This window comes from Enhydra lutris, unplaced genomic scaffold, assembly GCF_002288905.1.
Source record: "Enhydra lutris kenyoni isolate GAN:26980312 unplaced genomic scaffold, ASM228890v2 scaffoldscaffold31, whole genome shotgun sequence".
NCBI classification, from domain to species: domain Eukaryota; kingdom Metazoa; phylum Chordata; class Mammalia; order Carnivora; family Mustelidae; genus Enhydra; species Enhydra lutris.
Window position 1 is genome coordinate 7,977,232 of NW_019154115.1, and position 20,425 is coordinate 7,997,656.

Consider the following 20,425-nt stretch of genomic DNA (forward strand, 5'->3'; position numbering starts at 1 on the left):
AAAAAAAAAAATATATATATATATATATATATATATATATATAGTTTTCAGCTGCCCATGCTTGTTTTCACTAGAAGCACTAAAAATGGTACTGTATAATAGGAGAGACAGAAAACAAAACCATACTCTATCAGCAGTCACTTAGATTTTTTGAAGTTCAGATAAAATTCATTTGGCTTAAAATCACAGTTAAATTGGGTGACTGGGATAACTAGAATTTATATCCATTCTGACCTCCTGGCAGCAGCTGCCAGAACAGTGAGTAGAGAATGATGGTAAGCCTCCAACCAGGCTCAGAGGGAAGTGTTACTTTATTGACAGGTGATGCCTGCCATCAGCACTGTGGCCTTGGGGAAATAGGAGTGAGGGTAGGGGGTGCCTAACGTGTGCTACGTATCTGCCATTCCTCAGTCGCCAGTCTTGTGTTTGGAAACAAAGTCTCAGACTAACAGCACCCTCCTCTACCATCTTCACTACCAGCTGAGGACCTTGCTTCCTATTTCCCTGTAAAAAAAAAAACAGGAGCAAAGTCTGGAGAGCTTCCTCAAGCTCAGACCACGTCCTCCTCCCACCCACCCCATCTCTCTACACACCTGCATCCGTATCCATCTACTCTTCCTTCTTTTTTTTATTACTATTGATTAGCTGTCTGTTCTCCTAGAAAAGGCCATCTCTTCCACCTGTGCAATCGATTTCATCCCCTCTGGAGCACTAAAGCCTTGGTGCAGCAGTCCCCCCCATTCTCTTCAGTGATTGACTCCACTTCTTTCTCCAGCAGCTCTACCCTAATTCCTCTTTTCCTGTAATACCCAAACTCCTTGAAGTCATCCTCTTTGTTGGCTTCCCAGTTTCTAATCTCCCAGTATCTTTTGAGCAAATTTCAACCTCCCATTTTCTTTTCTCATTACAGACAGTAAAATTCCTTCCTTCATTGTACACATCTATGAGTTTTGGTGGGGTTGTATAACCTCCGCTCCAGTCAACGTATAAAACAGTCCCATGGTCCTCTGGAATTCCCTCAGGCTGCTCCTTTAGACTCAACCCCTCTCCCAGCCCTTGGTGACCACCGATCTGTTGTCTCCCTACAGTTCTGCCTTTTCCAAAACATCGTGTAAATAAAATTCTCCGCTACATAGCACGACACACTGGCTTTTCATCCATCTTGTTGAGTGTAGCAGCTGTTTATTCCATTTGATTGCTGAGTAGAATCCTTGGTTATGTATACACTACAGGCATTTGAGTTGTTCCTAGTTTGGGTTATAAATAAGACTGTTAAAAATATTTATGTACATATTACTAGTGTAAACAGAAGCTTTCACTTGCATTGAAGCAAGGTTCCTGGGTGATTTCATAAATGTATGATTAACTTTACGAGAAATGACAAATTGTTTTTTCAAAGCATTTGTACAGTTTTGCATTCCTAGCAGCAATGTATGGGAATTCCAGTTGCTCTACATCTTCTGGTGAAGCTCTTGGTATTTTCCGTGGTTGTAATTATTATTACTATTTTTTAGCCATTCTGATAGTGAAATTGTATCTTACTGTCTTAATTTTATTTCTCTATTAATAATGTTGATCATCATTTCTTGGGCTGGTTTGCCATCTGAATTTCATTTATGAACAATCTGTTTAAATAGTTTGCTCATTTCTATTAGTGTTTTGTTTGGGTTTCTTTGGTTTGTTTCTTTTTGTTTTGGTTTTGAGTATTAAGAGTTCTTTGGGGGGCACCTGGGTGGCTCAGTGAGTTAAAGCCTCTGCCTTCAGCTCAGGTCATGATCCCAGTGTCCTGGGATCGAGCCCCACATCGGGCTCTCTGCTCAGCAGGGAGCCTGCTTCCCTCTCTCTCTCTGCCTGCCTCTCTGCCTACTTGTGATCTCTGTCTGTCAAATAAATAAATTTAAAAAAATCTAAAAAAAAAAAAAAAAAGTTCTTTGGGGTCCCCAGCTGCCTCAGTTGGAAGAGCATGACACTCTTGATCTCTGGTGTCATGAGTTCAATCCCCACGTTTTAGAGATTACAAAAAATAATTTTTAAAAAACTTCAAAAAAAAAGAGTCCTTTATATAGTCTGGATACAAGACTTTTTTAGGTATTGTATTTGCTAGAATTGTCTTCCTGCCTGCTTTGTCTTTTCATTCTCTAACAGTACCTTTTGTACAGCAAAAAGTGTTTAATTTTGATGAAGTTTACTTCATCAGTTTTTTGATTTACAGGTAGTGTAAGTAGTAAATAGTGGCTAAATTAAAGTCATCAAGAGATTTCTCTATGTGTCTTCTAAAAGTTTTATTTTACCCTATATGTTTAGTCTTGTGTTTTGAGAGTTTTTTTTTTTTTCTTAAATATGATAGAAGGTATGGTGTCCTTTTTTTGCATACCACATGTTCAATCACTCTAACACCATTTATTTAAAGTATTATCCTTTATGCATTGGATTACCTTTGCATCATTATAAAAAATCAGTTGTCCATTTTGCTTGAGTTTGTTCCTGGGCTCTATACTGTTCAGTTGTCTGTATTTTCACCTTTACCATATTGTCATGATTACTGTACCCTAATAGCAAGTCTTAAAGTCAGATATTGTGAGTCCTACATCTTTTTTCTTCTTTTTCAGAATTGCTTAGTTGGTATTATTTCTTATCGGGACATTGTTTGGGATTGGATTAAATCTATAGATTAATCTGGAGAGAACTGAAATCTTAACAATAATAAATCTTCAAAATCACCCTTATTTTTGAACTCACTCCAATCAGACTTCTACTCCATCATTTCACCAAAAATGATCTTGTCAAAATTACTAAAGACCATTGTCAAATCTAGTGGTCAGTTATTGATCCTTATCCTACAATGTTTAGTATCAGTATATGTCATCAGTCTTTCCTCCAGGAAACCCTTTCTTCCCTAGATTTTCCTTCTTGCTTAGTTTTCCTCCTATCTCATTGGCTGCTTTTTCCCAGTTTCCACTGCTTTGTTCTTTCTCATTTGCCTGATGGCTAGAATTATCCAGGGTTGTTGTTGTTGTTGTTGTTGTTGTTTCTTAGACTTCTCTTTTATATACATACTCATCTGGTCCTGTTTCCTTAAATTCTTCTTTAAGCTAATAATTTCTAAATTTGTATCTCCAGCCCCCACATTTTCATGAGTCTAGACTAATATACTTAAATGTCTACTTGAAATCTACTTCTGTGCATAACAACCTGTTCATTCTTAACTTGTCTAAAACCAAGTTCCTGATTTCCTGTGCATGGCTTTGCCCATCTAAGTTGAGCCACCTCCATTGTCAGTTTCTTAGACTGAAACCATGAGGTCCCAATGGCTCTCTTTCTCACACCAATCATCCAGTCTGTCAGCAGATCCTGTTAGTTCTTCCTTCCCAAATTAACCAGAACATGGTTTATTCTAAACATGATTTCCCCTAGCTTAATACCGTAGTGCAAGCACTATATTGACTGAATTACTGTGCTGTCCTCATTACTGGTATCTCTACTTTTTCCATAGCCCACCTTAGGTAGCCTAAGGGAACCTTTTAAAAGATAGTTCAGTTAGGTCATTTTGCTCTTCTGCTGAAATGTCAAATTGCTTCCCACCTTACTCAAAGCTAAGGTTTGTAAAATGGTCTAGATACAGATGTTCCTCCTAGTCCCATCCTTTTACTTCTCTGAACTCACCTAATATTGTATCCTCTGTTTTAATTCTGTTCCACTAAAACACTTTCCATCCCCTTTTCTCTGCTTTATTTTTCTTTTCAGTGAGCATCATATATTTTATTGATTAATTTTGTTATCTACTAGAATTTAGCTCCATGAGGAAAGGGATTTTTATTTCTTTTGTTCATTGCAATATAACCATTGTCACACATACAGTAGGTGATAACTATTGAATTATTGCAAATTATAGGTGGATGAATAATGTGATTAGTCACTCTAAGAGCTTCTAGCTGAATATTTACAACTGTGATCATTTTCATTGAGTTGTATCAGGAAGTTAAAGTAAATATTTACACGTTTAAAACATTGCTAAGACCACATTTTTCCTGAACATAGAAAAAGCAACTAAAAACAGTTATTGAGGTTAAGTTGTTTATACTGGATTGCAATCTTCTATTTTTGAACTTAAGGAAAAAATTTGTCTGTCAGGTTCTGGAGTTGCAAAGCCCCCCAAAGGCCAGCATGGTGGTGAAGGACTGTGTTAGAGCATGCTTGGATTCTACGTACAAATATATTTTTGACAATTGCCATGAACTCTATTCTCAGCTAATAGACCCGGTAAGAAAAGATATATGTTTCCTTTCTGTTTCTAATGTATGTTTCTGTAAGTTTAGAATGACACTAAATGGGAAAATATGTTCAATTAATTTCACATTAACTATGGGTTTTGAGAAGTCCCAATATCTTTTCTTCACATATGAACATCATTTTCATTTACATGAAATAATTCACCACTTAAAATAACTTTATGTTATTGATTTTGGTTTTGTTATAGATATTGGTTTTCTTTCTGTTTTGTTTTTAAGTTTTTCACATGAGGAATCAGTTTCAGAACAATTAAGTGATTTGCTTAGGGTCACACAGTGGTCAAGTGGCAGATCTGGAACTAGAATTTAGGACTCCAGCTCGACTCTTATGTTCTTCCCCTAAGTCATAACTGCCTTCCTTATCATGTTACCTCATAAAAGTGATAGATGTGGAAATATTTATATAATGGATGGTAAAATCATCATACATGTAAATTTATTATTAAAGAATATTTCAAAAATACACAAGAAAATAGAGAAAGCAAGCCAAACGTACATATTATTGCCACCAATATCACCAAATGTTAGCATTTAGTAATATTTGCTCTGTTCTTTGTTATCTGAAGGCATTAAATGTTACACACAAAGCAACCTTCCCCTTTGTGCCTTTTCCAAATGGAATTTTCCTCCCTCCTCTTCCTTCAGAGATAAATACTCATATTAGTCCGTTTGAACATATTTTCACATATGCACAATAAACGCTTCAGTTTTATTTTCTGTGAATTGCCTATTAATCCTCTGCTGATTTTTCTGTGGGTTTGTCTTTTATTTATTAAGTTGTAAACAAATTCTAAAATAGATTCTGAATACGAATCCTTTGTTGGTAATGTAATTTCATAAACATTGCTTCCCTCTTTATATGTGATACATTGTTTACAACATTCGAGTTTTCTAATGCACTCTATGGTTTATGCATTGCTATCACTTCAAAGACTTCTAGTGTTTAGGGATGGCTTCTTAATATGTATTTATTGCCTGTCCACTTTCCTGAAGAAAGCAGTCACTCCATTTGATATTGAAAACTTCACATTTGCCTCTGGAACTTCTTGGTTACTTGAGTGGGGCTGGAACTAGATAGCATACAGTGGATGAAAGCAAGTGAGTGTCTTTTAAGCTAGGTTTCAAGCTGGGTATTAAAACTTTCTGACTTCCTAAACTTAGTAGGAGAAAAAACTTAAATGGAGTTTATCATTTTATAAGAAAGCAACGTATAACCACATAATTGTTCATAGCTTTAGATTATTATTCCTGCTAGATGTGCTGTAGTTTAGCAACTTAGTTCTCTTGGATTTCTAATGATCAAATTGTCTCTCAACTGTGCTTTTCCATTGGGTGGCTTTCTAATGGCTTCCTTTGTCCATTTTCTACAAATTTCCTCCGGTAAGGCTCTTCAGTTCTTTTACATTTTCAATCTCATTGTCTTTATTTTTTATTATTATTTATATTTTTAAAGATTTTATTTATTTGAGAGAGAGGGTGAAAGAAAGAGCATGAGAGGAGGGAGGATAAGAGGAAGAAACAGACGCCCCACTGAGTGGGGCATCCTGTGTGGGGTGTCCTGTGTGGGATTCAATCCTGGGACTCCAGGATCATGACCTGAGCCAGAGGCAGTTGCTTAACCAACTGAGCCACCCAGGCATCCTCACTGTCTTGATTTTAACTAAAAGTTAAAATTGAAACTTAACTGTTTTACCAGGTATGTTATTGATACATAAATCGTAATCAATCTTACCAAACCTTGTTGGCCTCAATTTCTTACTCCTTATAACTCCAAATCCACTGTCCCCTCTCATGAGTTCTAAAGTCTATTATTTTCATGAATTGGCCATCCTGTTTTATATCCATGCATTTATTTGTCATGTACATCTCAATGTTTCCCCATTCTCTGCCTTCATCAAATTCAACTTAAATATGACCTGCTGTTCTACTAATTCCCACCCAGTGGATGAACCGAATCACTAATGTGGCATACCTTATTTACTGTCTTTCTACTCTCCTACTACTATTGATTAATAAATAGCATGAAGAGTTTTATTTTTATAAAAGATATAGAAATACAGGCAGGTCCCAGAAAGCAAACATGTCCCTAACAGAAAGTAAATGAGGTGTCACATCAAAATGAATTGAGCTTAGCTTAATATTTGCCAACTTGGCTTTAAAAACAAAGACATTTATGTAGTTCGCCAACCAGTTAGTCTTCTTTTTAGGTAGAGAGATCTATACAGATTGTATAAGAAATCCTGTGAGCAGGGGTGCCTGGGTGGCTCAGTGGGTTGCGCCTCTGCCTTCGGCTCGGGTCATGATCTCAGGGTCCTGGGATCGAGCTCCACGTCGGGCTCTCTGCTCAGCGGGGAGCCTGCTTCCCCCTCTCTCTCTGCCTGCCTCTCCGCCTACTTGTGATCTCTCTCTCTCTGTAAAATAAAGTAAAAAAAAAAAAAAAAAGAAATCCTGTGAGCATGGGAAAATGGAGTATTTGGAGCTAACCTTTCCGTCTAAGAAAAAGACCTTTCCATAAATAACATTATCATTTGAAATTCTAAAGGAAGCATCTATTGGTTCTGAATAATTTAGGAAACTAATTCTCTCTAGAGCCCTTCTGAAACCATCTCAGAAAAGTTTTAATGATAAAGGTTCATCTCCCCTCAGTGGACTGCAATGTTCTCTTGGGAGTGCAAGACCTTTTTTCCTCACACCACATATCTAAATTGTCCTGTAATTCTGATGACTTTATCTTCAAACGAAATGCCTTGTCTTCACAATACATCCAGAATCTGACTGCTTTTCACCAGCTCCATGCTTCCATCCTGATCTGAGCCACCACCATTGCTCACTTGGATTACTCCATAGTTTATTAATAGAGATCACGGCTTGCACCCTACCATTCTATGTCTATTCTCAGTAGAGCAGCAAGAATGATCCTTTAAAAAGTAAGTAGGATCATATCCCTCTCTTGCACAGAATGTTCTGAAGTCCCTTCTTTTCAGTCAAATTCAGAGTCCTCATGATTGCCTATAAGATGCAGGATCTGGCCCATATTACACCTTCTGCTCCATTAACTCTGTTACTCTGTCCTTTGCACATGTCGTCGTGGAAATGGAGAGTTAAGTAAGAGTTTACCCACAGGAATAGTGTTGGACCCCTTGATTTTTATGTGAATGCCTGGATCATAGTAAGTGCTCAAGAAAGCATTTGGTGAATGAATTGAATAAATGAACAAACAATAATTCTTCTCACATAATACAATAACAATTTATAGGTATATTTGGTCTATCATAATAGATGGTCTGTCATAAGAGAAAGGAGTGTTCTATTCTATAGTAGACACTCAAGTGCTTGCCTAAAGCCTCTTGAGCTATGCTGGGTCATGCTGCAGGTTCCTAAAAGATGAGATATGGGAGAAATCAATGAACACCACATCCTGTTTCAGTGCTTGAAAACATCCCACAATATCCTGCAGCCCTCTCTCCTCTGCTGCAGTAACCTTGAAGTACACACACTCTAGATGGTATAGCTACCAGGTGGAAGAGGGCTCTCCAGCCTTGGATATTTAAGAAATAATCCATTATTGCATTAGCTCATTGAGATTTGTAGATTTATTTGTTACCACAGCACAGCTTAGCTTATTTTGACTAACAGACCTTCAAATCAGTTTCTAACCTGCTACCCAAACTTTATTTAAAATATATCCAGGTTTTTGAGACTCGCCTATCTTTAACTCTATAATCCCATTCACTTATGGGATTAAATTCAGTTTGCCATTATCCTTTCTTTATTTCAACCTCTTTTCCACCTTGCGTTCTATGATTCGAAGCACTAAACTCCTGATGCCTTCGTCTGCATTGTCTTTACTTGCCTGGATTTGTTTCACTTTCCCCAATCCCCTTCACGGCTAACTCTAGCTCATCTGGCTGTTTCTTCAGAAAGTTTTTAGGGCCTTTCCTAGCTAAATTAGGTGCTCCTGCTCTCTGGTCTCATAATAGCCTGACATGTTCTCACTAGGGCACTTATCGTGCTGAATTGAGTAGGCACAAAATAGTATAATAACTGCTTAGCCTGTCTTCTCCACTAAGCTGTGAGTTTCCTCTTTGTAGCCCCAGTGTTCAATGCTGTGCCTGACAAAGAGTAAGGTTGATAAAATAATAAATTAATAAAAACCAAAATTTGTAAAAAGAGCTCTTTATTAGCAATTTAGAGTCTCTTTCAATGACTCCACTTCAAAATCTGTGATCAAGAACATGGTCTCTAATGTCAGAACCCTTGAGTTCAAATCCTGGCTTTCCTGATTATTATTTTTGTAGCCTTGGATGCACTACTGAGTCTCTTCATGTCCTAGTTTCTTCGTCAAGATGTATTTTTAATATTCATGCTACTTCTCTTTTATCTGAGTTCTCTTTAGATGAAGTAATGCCGGAAACTAAAAAACCAAGAATTTCAGGGTTGTTAGACACAGTATAATTCTGATTATTTAAATGTGGAAGCATACTTTCTCCAAAGGGGTTTTTGAAGAATCATGTAAAAGCAGTGCTTGGAATAAAAATGGAAAATAGGTTTAAGAGAAAAGTCAAAGTAGCTGCGCACTCAAGGAACAGCCTTCACCTTGGCTGAGTCACCTAGCTCTGTTTGTCCTTGAGTTTAGCAGAACTAAGAACTCCAGTGTGGCCATGTGGACATAGGTGATTGATCTCCTGCATAAAGACACATGAGATAATCTGTAAGCTCGTCCAATGTTCTAATTATATTTCTTTAATTAATAATGAGTTTAAGAATCCTCTCATAACTGTATTAGTTTTTTGAGTGACCATTTTTATAAATTATCTGTTTAAATCTTGTGCCTATTTTTAAAAATAGAATTTTTGTCTTTTCTTGGTTAATATTCTTGAGTTTCTTAGTCCTTTGTCAGCTTTTAACATTGCAAAGATTTTTCACAAACTGTGGTCTTTATCTTTGTCACAGTGTACACTTAAAAAACATTCTCAATTTTAATATACTCAGGTGGGGTTTTTTTCTGTTTAAATTTGAGGTTTGGAGTTTTTTTTTTTATTTGTCAGAGAGAATGAGCACAGGCAGAGGCAGAGGGAGAAGCAGGCTCCCTGCTGAGCAAGGAGCCCGATGTGGGACTCGATCCCAGGACGTTGGGATCCTGACCTGAGCCGAAGGCAGCTGCTTAACCAACTGAGCCACCCAGGCGTCCCAAGGTTTGGAGTTTTAAAGAGTCTGTTCTACCCATCCCACAAATAGAGTGCCTCCTTCTGTGGACTTTAATAAAATGGATGTTTTCTTGCTTGATGATATGATTATTAAGATCATTAAGTTAATTTCCCTTTCTATTCCATGCTCCTAAGGCAAACTTCAGATTACAGATTGTCTTTTTATTTTTCCATTTTATTTCTTTTCAGTGTCCCAAATTCATTGTTTATGCACCACACCCAGTGCTCCATGCAATGCGTGCCCTCCACAGATTGTCTTTTCATATAGATGTTCTTCTAGGAGAGGATAGGCCAAAAATTCTCAAGTCTGAAAAAAGTACTTGTCAAGTCTGATTGAACTGTTTATATTTTATTCTAGAAAACTATCATTTGTTCCCTGCAGTGAGTTTACACTTACATTAGTGCCTGATATATAATAGTGCCGAATGAACAGCCACCTGCTTGCCTGCCTACCTGCCTACCACCTAATATGTACCTACCTGTTTATGGAAAATCACATACAGATGGTCTCCAACTGAGGAGGGTTCACCTTACGATTTCTTGACTTTACAATGATGTGAAAATGATTGACATTCAGGAGAAACCATATTTGAAATTTTGAATTTTGATCTTTTTGTGAACTACTGATATGTGGTATCATCCTTTCCCATGATTCTGGGCAGTGAGAGTAAGCCATAGCAACTTCACCCCCAGGATCAAAAGGGTAAACATCTGATTCAGCTGTTTTGTACCCACACAGCCATTCGGTTTTTCACTTCCCGGACATTATTTGATAAATTTCTTGAGACCTTCAATTCTTTATTATAAAATCGTCTTTGTGTTAGATGCTTTAGCCTCACTGGAGGCTAATGTAAGTATTTTGGGCATATTTAAGATAGGCTACGCTAAGATGAGATGTATGGCTGGTTGGGTTTATCAAGGGCATTTTTGACTTACAGCATTTTCAATTTATGATGGGTTCATTGGGACATAATCCTATTATAAATTGATGAGAAAAAAATGTGTGTATGTGTATATATGTATGTATATGTATGTATATATATATATATATATGCCTAGAGTTTCTTTATTTCCCTCCCAAATCAAATTACCCTGCCTCTTTCTTCTCAGGCAATCTCTGTTACGAATTTGATATTAGCTTTCTGATTCATTTTGTGTACAATTAATATACATGTCTATTATCTATTTGTGGTACCATCTATATCTCAACCAGTCTCTCATGTACTACATTATATGAATAGGCAGAACAATTGTATAGTTACATGTGCTAACTTCAGAGCCAGATTGCCTAAATGTTATTTGGTAGGAATTCTGCAGTTTTTAAAGTTCAGTATTACTTTCTGATAATTATCTATGCTGATATGTTTAGGAACAGTTTCTTGTTTTTTTGTTTGTTCAGTTTTGTTTTTTTTTTGTTATTGTTGTTGTTGTTTTACGGCTACCTATCATATAAATGTACTACATTTGATACCACAACGTACGTATCAATTTTAACATTGCACTTTTACAAATAATATGCAATGAATATTTCTGTGGTGGAAACTATGTTTGCAACTTCCAGTCTGTGGTCTTAAAGAACAGCAGCAGGCCCTTCTTTCCTCTTCTTTCCCAGTTTTACTAGAAATAATGTAAACTTCATTGTAAGCCATTTAGTACCATGTAGTACCATGTGATCAAAAGCATGCCCTTTTTTTTCTCACATGTGTTAAAATGTCCTTTTACTTGTCTAACTCCCATAGTACATGCTGAGTTTAACAAGAACAAAACTCTCTTATTTAGTATTGAATTTACAGCACATAACACTATATATCATATGGGGTAGCAGAAATCAGCAAATACTTATTTAATGGAAATTCCATACAGAAACATCTGTTTGTATGTGTGTAGCATGTGATAAGTATCCTGCTGTTTATTTAAAACTTGACCAAGTTATCTTCTGAAAAGTTCTTGGGACAGAAAATACCCTCCAAGAATATATATATATATTTTTAAAGATTTTATTTATTTATTTGACAGACATCACAAGTAGGCAGAGGCAGGCAGAGAGAGAGGGGGAAGCAGGCTCCCTGCTGAGCAGAGAGCCTGATGCAGGGCTCCATCCCAGCACCCTGAGATCATGACCTGAGCTGAAGGCAGAGGCTTTAACCCACTGAGCCACCCAGGCGCCCCCCTCCAAGAATATTTTAAACGGGCAACTTACATGAACTTTAAGGTATCAAATTTTGAAAAGTCTAACCTTGAGCCACAGGTGTGTACTTCTCCTATTAGTTTAGCCAAAGCAGTTGCTTTAGTTATCTAGTTTTGTTCTTTTGCCTTTGTTTTTGCTCTAGCTAATTCTAAATAACTCAGTAATAAAAGGAAAGTTAAAAATAAGATATGATTTTGAAATTACAAATTCTTTACAAATTTAATTCTTTAACTTTTGAGATATTATTTAAATAGTGATTATTAAGGTACTGGCTAGAAAGTATCCCTGACTTAAGTTTTTTGATGATGATGATGATGATGATGATGGTGATTATTATTATTATTTTTTTAAAGCAGTGGGCTTTCTTTTGCAATCAGTAGCATTAGTTTAGAGAATGGTGTTCATTCTGCACATAAAGTACTTTTTCACTACCTCACGAGATTATTGTATTAGCACTGAATCTAAGTAAATACAGACATTTAAAATTTAATTCTCTTTTAAAGTTTGTTGTAAAATGTGTAGGAAAAAGCTTATGAATATGAAATTTCTTCTTAAATACCAGCTTCATAAGTGATACATAAATTCTTATAAAAAGAAATTGCTCAAAATGAGAGGTGTATTTACTAATGTATTGATGAAGAAGAAACATGAAAATTCAAAGCCTAAAACATTATTAGACCTTTGTTTTCATCAATGTGTATTTCAGTTTTTCTAACAAAGTAAAATTAAAAGTCACAAATGAAAGCTTTTGAAAACAAAAATAAAAATTCTAAAATAACAAGAGTATATTGTATCAGTGAAACTAGGAAACTCTTGCTTCTAAAAATGGATTATGACAATGAATGCAAAGAAAGTAATAAATCCATAGTGTTTCATAAACACTGATGAAACATTTTCAAAATAAACTATCAAATGACATATTTAAAATATAAGTGGACCAAGAATTTTTATGCCAGAAATGCAAGGATGGTTCAACATTAGAAAAATCTATTGATATTTATATTGATAGATATTATAATTCACTTTAGTACTTAACTAAAAGAAAAATATATATTTATTCAACATAAGTATAAAAAATATGTTGAAATTTGATGCCTCCTTATGATTAAAAAAGAAACTCAGAAAACTAGGATGGAACAAAATTTTTTTTAATTGTTAAAGTTACATTAAAAAATATTTATGGCTAACATTTAAAGTTAAACAGATGAAGTTTAAGAAATATAATTCAGAAATATAATTATCCTATTAATACTGTTCTATAATGTAATATTTGAAGAAATATAATAAGTATTAGAAAGGAAAAAAAAACTTTCATAATTTATATGATGATATGACTATATACATACAAAACTAACAGAATCTACCTGAGCTAATGGTTCACATAAGAACAAATCTCACAAACAAGTACAAAACCAGGAATTTTTTTACACCAGAAATTGTGCACATATTATTAGGGAAAGGAACAACAGTTTAGTATAGAGTGTTAAGAAAATTATATGGAATCTCATCATATGGAGATAAAGGAATAAAAGAACTGGATTCTTGCCTAACACTATATACAGTGTAAACTCAAAAGAATGAAAGAGGTGAGTGTAAGTAGTAAAAATGATGGTAGTATAGGAGAATACCTTTCTAGTGCAGGATAAGAAAGACTTCATAAAACTCCAAAGCACAAATGGTAGGTATATATGTATGTACATATATATGTATGTATAATTAACATACAGTCTTATATTAGTTTCAGGTATACAACATTCCATTCAACAATTCAGTATATTATTCGGTGCTCAGAACAATAAGTGTACTCACCATCTACCACCATAAAATGTTATTACAATATTATTGACTATATTCCCCATGCTATGCTTCCATTTCTGTGACTTATAACTGGAAATTTGTACTTCTTAATAACCTTTATTTTGCCTATCCCCCCCCAACACCTCCCCTCTGGCAACCACCATTTTGTTTTGTGCATTTGAGTCTTTCTGTTGGCTTTGTTTTGTTTAGATATGACGTATAAATAAAATCATATGGTATTTGTCTTTCTCTGTCTGACTTACCATACTTAGCCTAATGTCCTCTAGGAACATCCATGTCAAAAATGACAAGACATCATTCATTTTTCATGATTATTCCACCAAATATATGTACCATATCATCTTTATCTATTCTTTTATCAGTGGATGTTTGTATTGCTTTCATATCTTACCTATTGTAAGTAAATCTACAATAAACACAGGAGTACATATATCTTTTCAAAGTAGTGTTTTTAATTTGCAGGGCATAAATATGCAATAGTGGAATTACTGATCATTTTGATTTTTTGAGGAACCCCCATACTGTTTTCCACAGTGGTTGCCCCAATTTATATTCCTACAAAGACAAATCAAGTTCACAGGGGTTCCCTTTTCTCCACATCTTGTCAACACTTGTTATTTCTTGTCTTTTTGATGCTAACCATTGTCACTAGTGTAAGGTGGTATCTCATTGTGCTTTTGATTTGCATTTCTCTGATGATCAGTGATGTCATATGTCTGTTAGCCATCTGTATATCTTCTTTGGAAAAATGACTACTTAGATCCTTGCCCATTTTTTAATTGGATTTTTATGTTCTTTAGGTGTTAGGTTTATAAGCTCCTCATATATTTTGGATATTAACCCCTTATCAGATATGTCACTTGCAAATATCTTCTCCCATTCAGTTTGTTAACTTTTCATTCTGTAGATGGTTTCCTTCATTGTAAAAAAGCTTTTTATTTTGGTATAGTCTCGATAGTTTATTTTTTGCTTTTGTTTCCCTTGCCTCAGGAGGCATATCCATAAATATGTTGCTGAGTCTGATGTTCACGAGATTACTGCCAATGTTTTATTTGAGGAGTTTTATGTTTTCAAGTCTCAAATTTAGGTCTTTAATTCATTTTGATTTTATTTTCTTAACAGTCTAAGAAAGTGGTCCAATTTCATTCTTTTGCATGTACTTGTCCAGTTTTTCCATCACCATTTACGGAAGAGACTGTCTTTTCCCTGTTGTGTATTCTTTCCTCCTTTTTCATAAATTGACCATAAATGTATGTTTATTTTGGGGCTCTCTATCCAGTTCCATTGATCTATGTGTCTGTGTGCCAAGACTATATTATGTTGATTACTATAGCTTTTGTGTATATCCTAAACTCTGGAATTGTGGTACTTCCAGCTTTATTCTTCTTTCTTAAGATCCTTTACTATTTCAGGTCTCTTGTGGTTCTATACAAATTTTAGTATTATTTGTTCTAGTTCTGTGAAAAATGCTTTTGGTATTTAGATAGGGATTGCCTTAAATTTAAAGATTGCTTTGAGTATGGACATTTTAACAATATGAACATGGAATATCTTTAAATATGTGTCATCTTCAATTTCTCTCACTGTCTTATACTTTATAAAGTATAGGTCTTTCACCTCCATGGTTAAATTTATCCCTAGTGTTTTATTTTGGGGGGACAATGATAAATGAGATTGTTCTCTTAATTTCTATTCTTGCTACTTTATTATTAGTGTATAGAAATGCATCCGATTTCTGCATATTGATTTTATATCCTGAAACTTTACTGAATTCATTTACCATTTCTTACAGTTTTGGGGGGGAGTCTCTAGGGCTTTCTATATATAGTATGGTGTCATCTGATGAAATGAAAATTTTTTCTTCGCTACCAATTTTGATGCCTTTTATTTCTTTTTCTTGTCTGATTGCTGCAGCTAGAACTTCCAGTACTGTGTTGAATAAAAGTGGTAAGAGTGGGCATGTTTGTCTTATTCCTGATTTTTAGAGGAAAAGCTTTCATTTTTTCACTATGGAGTATGATATTGGCTCTGGGTTTTTCATATATGGCCTTTATTGACTTGATATATGTACTCCTAAATCTACTTTGTCAAGAGTATTTTCATGAATGAATGTTGCATCTTGTCAAATATTTTTGTGCATCTCTTGAGATGATTATACCTTTTTAAATTATTCATCTTATTAATGTGTTATATTACATTGATATGCAAATATTAAACGACTTTTGCATCCCACGAATAAATTCTACTTGACTTTGGTGAATGATTTTTTAAATATATTGTTGGATTTGGTTTGCTAATATGTTTTTGAGGATTTTTGCTTCTATATTCATCAGAGAACTTGGACTGTAGTTTTGTTTCTTTTTTTTCTTTTTTTGTAGTGTCTTTGGTTTTGGTATCAGGGTAATGCTGGCCTCATACGAATTTGGACGTTTGCCTTCCTCTTCTATTTTTTGGAATAGTTTGAGAATAATAATTTGAGAGGAAATAATATTAACTCCTCATCAAATGTTTGATATAAATCATTGGAGCCATGTAATCCTAAACTTTGGCTTTTGGGGGTTTTTTGATTACTGATTGAATTTCATTGCTGGTCTGTTCATATTTTCTATTTCTTCCTGATTCAGTTTTAGGAAGTTGTATGATTCTAGGAATTTACCTTTTCATGTGTCTGTTGACCATCTGTATGTCTTCATTGGAGAAACATAGGTTCATGTCTTCTGTCCTTTTTAATTGAATTATTTGGGGGGGGGTTGGTGTGGATTGTATTCATTATATATTTTGGATAATAATGCTTTATCAGATATGTCATCTGCAAATATCTTCTCCCATTCAATGGGTTGTTTTTTAGCTTTATTGATGGTTTCCTTTGCTGTGCAGAAACCTTTTGTTTTGATACAGTCTCAATAGTTTGTTTTTCTGCTTTTATTTCCTTTACCTCAGGAGACATATCTAGAAAAATGTTGTTACTGCTGATGTCAGAGAAATTATTGCCTGTGCTCTCTTCTAGGATTTTCAGTTTCAGGTCTCATATTTTGGTCTTTAATTCATTTAGGATTGTGGGGGAGGGGCATAAGAAAGTGGTCCAGTTTCGTTCTTTTGCATGTAGCTGTCCAATTTTCCCAATATCATCTGTTGAAGAAACTGTCCTTTTCCCATTGGATGTTCTTTCCTGCTTTGTCAAAGATTCATTGACCATATAATCATCTGTTTGTTTCTGGGCTTTTTATCATGTTCTATTGATCTTATTTGTTTCTGCATCAGTACCATGCTGTTCTGATTACACAGATTTGTAATATAACTTGAAATGTGGAATTATGATTTTTTTTTCTATTTTTTTCTTTTTCTTTCTTTGTTATTTGTTTTTTTCTATATCAGTATTTTTTTAACTATTCAATGTCTTTTGTAGTTCCATACAAATTTGAGGATTATTCTAGTTCTGTGAAAAATGCTTTTGGTATTTTTCTGTAGGTAGTCTGGACATTTTAACAATATTTGTTCTTCCAATACATGAACATAGAATATCTTTTCATTTATTTGTATCATCTTCACTTTCTTTCACCAATGTTTTATAGTGTTCAGAGTATAGATCTTTCACCTCCTTGGTTAAATATGTTCCTTGGCATTTTATATATTTGGTGTAATAGTAAATGATATTGCTTTCTTAATTTCTCTTTCTGTTGTTTCATCATTAGTGTATAGAAATGCAATGGACTTCTGTACATTGATTTTGTATTCTGTGACCTTAATGAATTCATTTATCAGTTCTAGTGCTTTTTGGTAGAATCTTTAGGGTTTTTTATATATAGTATCTTATCATCTGTTATTGGTGAAAGTTTCACTTCTTCCCTACCAATTTGGATGTATTTTATTCCTTTTTGTTTCTTGATTGCTGTGGCTAGGACTTCCAGTACTATGTTGAATAGAAGTTGTAAGAGTGGACACCTTATCTTGTTCATCTCTTATGGGGAAAGCTGTCAACTTTTTACCTTTAAATATGATGTTAACTGTGGATTTTTTTATATATGGTCTTTATTATATAGAGGTATAGTCCCTCTAAACCTACTTTGTTAAGGGTTTTTTTTTTTTTTTAAATCAGGAATGGATGTTGTATGTTGTCACATACTTTTTCTGTATCTATTGAAATGATCATAAGGTTTTTATCCTTCCTTTGATTGATGTGATGTATCAGATTGATTGATTTACAAATATTAAACCACTTTTGCATCCTAGGAATGAATTCCATTTGATCATGGTGAATGATTTTTTAATATATTGCTGGATTTAGTTTGCCAATATTTTGTTGAAGATTTTTACATCTATGTTCATCAGAGATATTGGCCTGTAGTTCTCTTTTTTTTTGTAGTTTCTTTATCTGGTTTTGGTATCAGGGTAATATAGGCCTCAGAGAATGAATTCAGAAGCTTTCCTTCCTCTTCTGTTTTTGAATAATTTGAGTAGAATTAGTATTAACTGTTCTTTTTTTTTTTTAAGATTTTATTTATTTGACAGAGAGAGAGATCACAAGTAGAGAGAGAGAGGAGGAAGCAGGCTCCCTGCCTAGCAGAGAGCCCGATGTGGGACTCGATCCCAGGACCCCGAGATCATGACCTGAGCCGAAGGCAGAGGCTTAACCCACTGAGCCACCCAGGCAGCCCAGTATTAACTGTTCTTTAAATATTTGGTAGAATTCTCCTGGTGAAGCCATCTGGTCCTGAACTTTTATTTGTTGGGAGTTTTTGATGACTAACTCAATTTAATTGCTGGTAATTTGTTTGTTCAAATTTTCTGTTTCTCCCTGATTCAGTATTGATAGATTATATGCTCCTGGGAATTTTTCCATTTATTATAGTTTGTCTAATTTGTTGGGATGTAATTTTTCATAATATTCTCTTGTAATCCTGTGCATTTCTATGGTGTTGGTTGTTATTTCTCCTCTTTCATTTCTGATTTTATTTGAGCTCTTTCTCTCTCTTTCTTTTTAAGTATGGCTAAAGATTTTCCAATTTTGTTGATCTTTTATAAGAAGCTGCTCCTGGTTTCATTGGTCTCTCCTACTGTTTTTTTAGTGTCTATTTCATTTATTTCTGATCTAATCTTTATTATTTCCATCCTTTTCATGTGTTTGAAAAGGACGTTTCAGGGTTTTTGAGATTTTTCTGGCTTCTTGAGGCAGACCTATATTGTGCTCTCTTAGAACCATTTTTGCTTCACCTCAAAGATTTGGACCAATGTGTTTCCATTTTCCTTTGTCTTGACGTATTTTTTTGATTTCTTCTTTGGTGTCTTGGTTTACCCATTGGTTGTTTAGTAGCATGTTGTTAAGCCTCCATGTGTCAGTATTTTCCCTAGCTTTTTCTTAAAATTGATTTCTAGTTCCATACTGTTATAATCAGAAAAAATTCTTGATATCATATCAATCATACTAACTTTATTGAGACTTTTTTGGCAGCTTTAAGTGATCTGTGGTGGGAATGTTCCATGTGTACTTGAAAAGACTGTATATTCTATTTTTGAATGGAATGTTCAGTATATATCTCTTAGTTCTGTCTTGTCTAATATGCCACTCAAAGCCACTGTTTCCTTGTTGATTTTCTGTCTGGATGATCTATCTATTGATATAAATGGGGTATTAAAGTCCCCTATTATTATTGTATTTACTTTCACTTTCTCCCTTCAGTATTGCCTTGCTTAGGTGCTCTAATATTGGGTGCACAGATATTTACAATTGTTATATCCTCTTGTTGGACTGATCCCTTTATCATTATGTTATGCCTTTGTCTCTTGTTACAGTCTTTGTTTTAAAGTCTATTTTGTTTAATATAAGTTTACAACCCTAGGCTTTTTCCTTTTCTTTTCTTTTCTTTTTTTTCCCCCATGTCCATGTTCAGGGTATATCTTTTTCAAAATCCCTTCATTTTCAGTCCATATGTGCCTTGGGTCTAAGGTGAGTGTTGTAGGCAGAATATAAATAGGTCTTTTTTTTTTTTTAATTCATTCAGTCATCCTTTGTTTTTTGATTGAAGCATTTAGTCCATTTATATTTAAAGCAATTAAAAATGGACAGAAATATACTTATTGCCATTTTGTCATTTGTTTTCTGTTTTTTTTTATAGTTCTTCCTTATTCCTTCCTTCTTTTCTTGCTTTCTTCCCTTATAATTTGATGACTTTTTAAATTATTTTTTAAGATTTTATTTATTTATTTGACAGAGAGAGAGAGAGAGAGAGATCACAAGTAGGCAGAGAGGCAGGCAGAGAGAGATGGGGAAGCAGGCTCCCTGCCTAGCAGAGAGCCCGATGTGGGGCTCGATCCCAGGACCCTGGGATCATGACCTGAGCCGAAGGCAGAGGCTTTAACCCACTGAGCCACCCAGGCACCCCTGATGCCTTTTTTTAGTAATATACTTGGATTACTTTCTCTCTCTCTTTTTTTTTTTTTCTTTGTATCTTTCATAGATTTTTCATTTGTGGTTACATTAGGTTCATTTATAGCATCTTTTTTTTTTTTAAAGATTTTATTTATTTATTTGACAGACAGAAATCACAAGTAGGCAGAGAGGCAGGCAGAGAGAGAGAGGAGGAAGCAGGCTTCCTGCCGAGCAGAGAGCCCGATGCGGGGCTCGATCCCAGGACTCTGAGATCATGACCTGAGCCGAAGGCAGAGGCTTTAACCCACTGAGCCACCCAGGCGCCCCTCATTTATAGCATCTTATAGGTATAGTAGTCTCTATTAAGTTGATGGTTACTTAAATTCTAACACATTCTGAAAGCACTGTATTTTTATTCCCTGCTCTGTGTTTTATGTACATAATGTCATATTTTATATATTTTTATTTTGTTTATCCTTCACTAATTTTTGTTGAAATTGATTTTACTGGTTTTGTGTTTTAACCTCCATACTGTATTTTATTTTATTTTTAAGAT

The 20,425-nt window shown here is 34.7% G+C and overlaps 1 protein-coding gene across 2 annotated transcripts in view; it reads left to right on the plus strand.

Moving 5' to 3' along the window:
- Positions 1 to 20,425, plus strand: part of LOC111153260 (unc-13 homolog C) — a 574,799-nt gene that overhangs the window by 310,796 nt on the left and 243,578 nt on the right. For both annotated transcript variants that reach the window (XM_022512170.1, XM_022512169.1), the window contains one exon: positions 4,132 to 4,260. In XM_022512170.1, the coding sequence (XP_022367878.1) occupies positions 4,132 to 4,260 (129 nt within the window). The remainder of the gene's footprint in view (positions 1 to 4,131; positions 4,261 to 20,425) is intronic.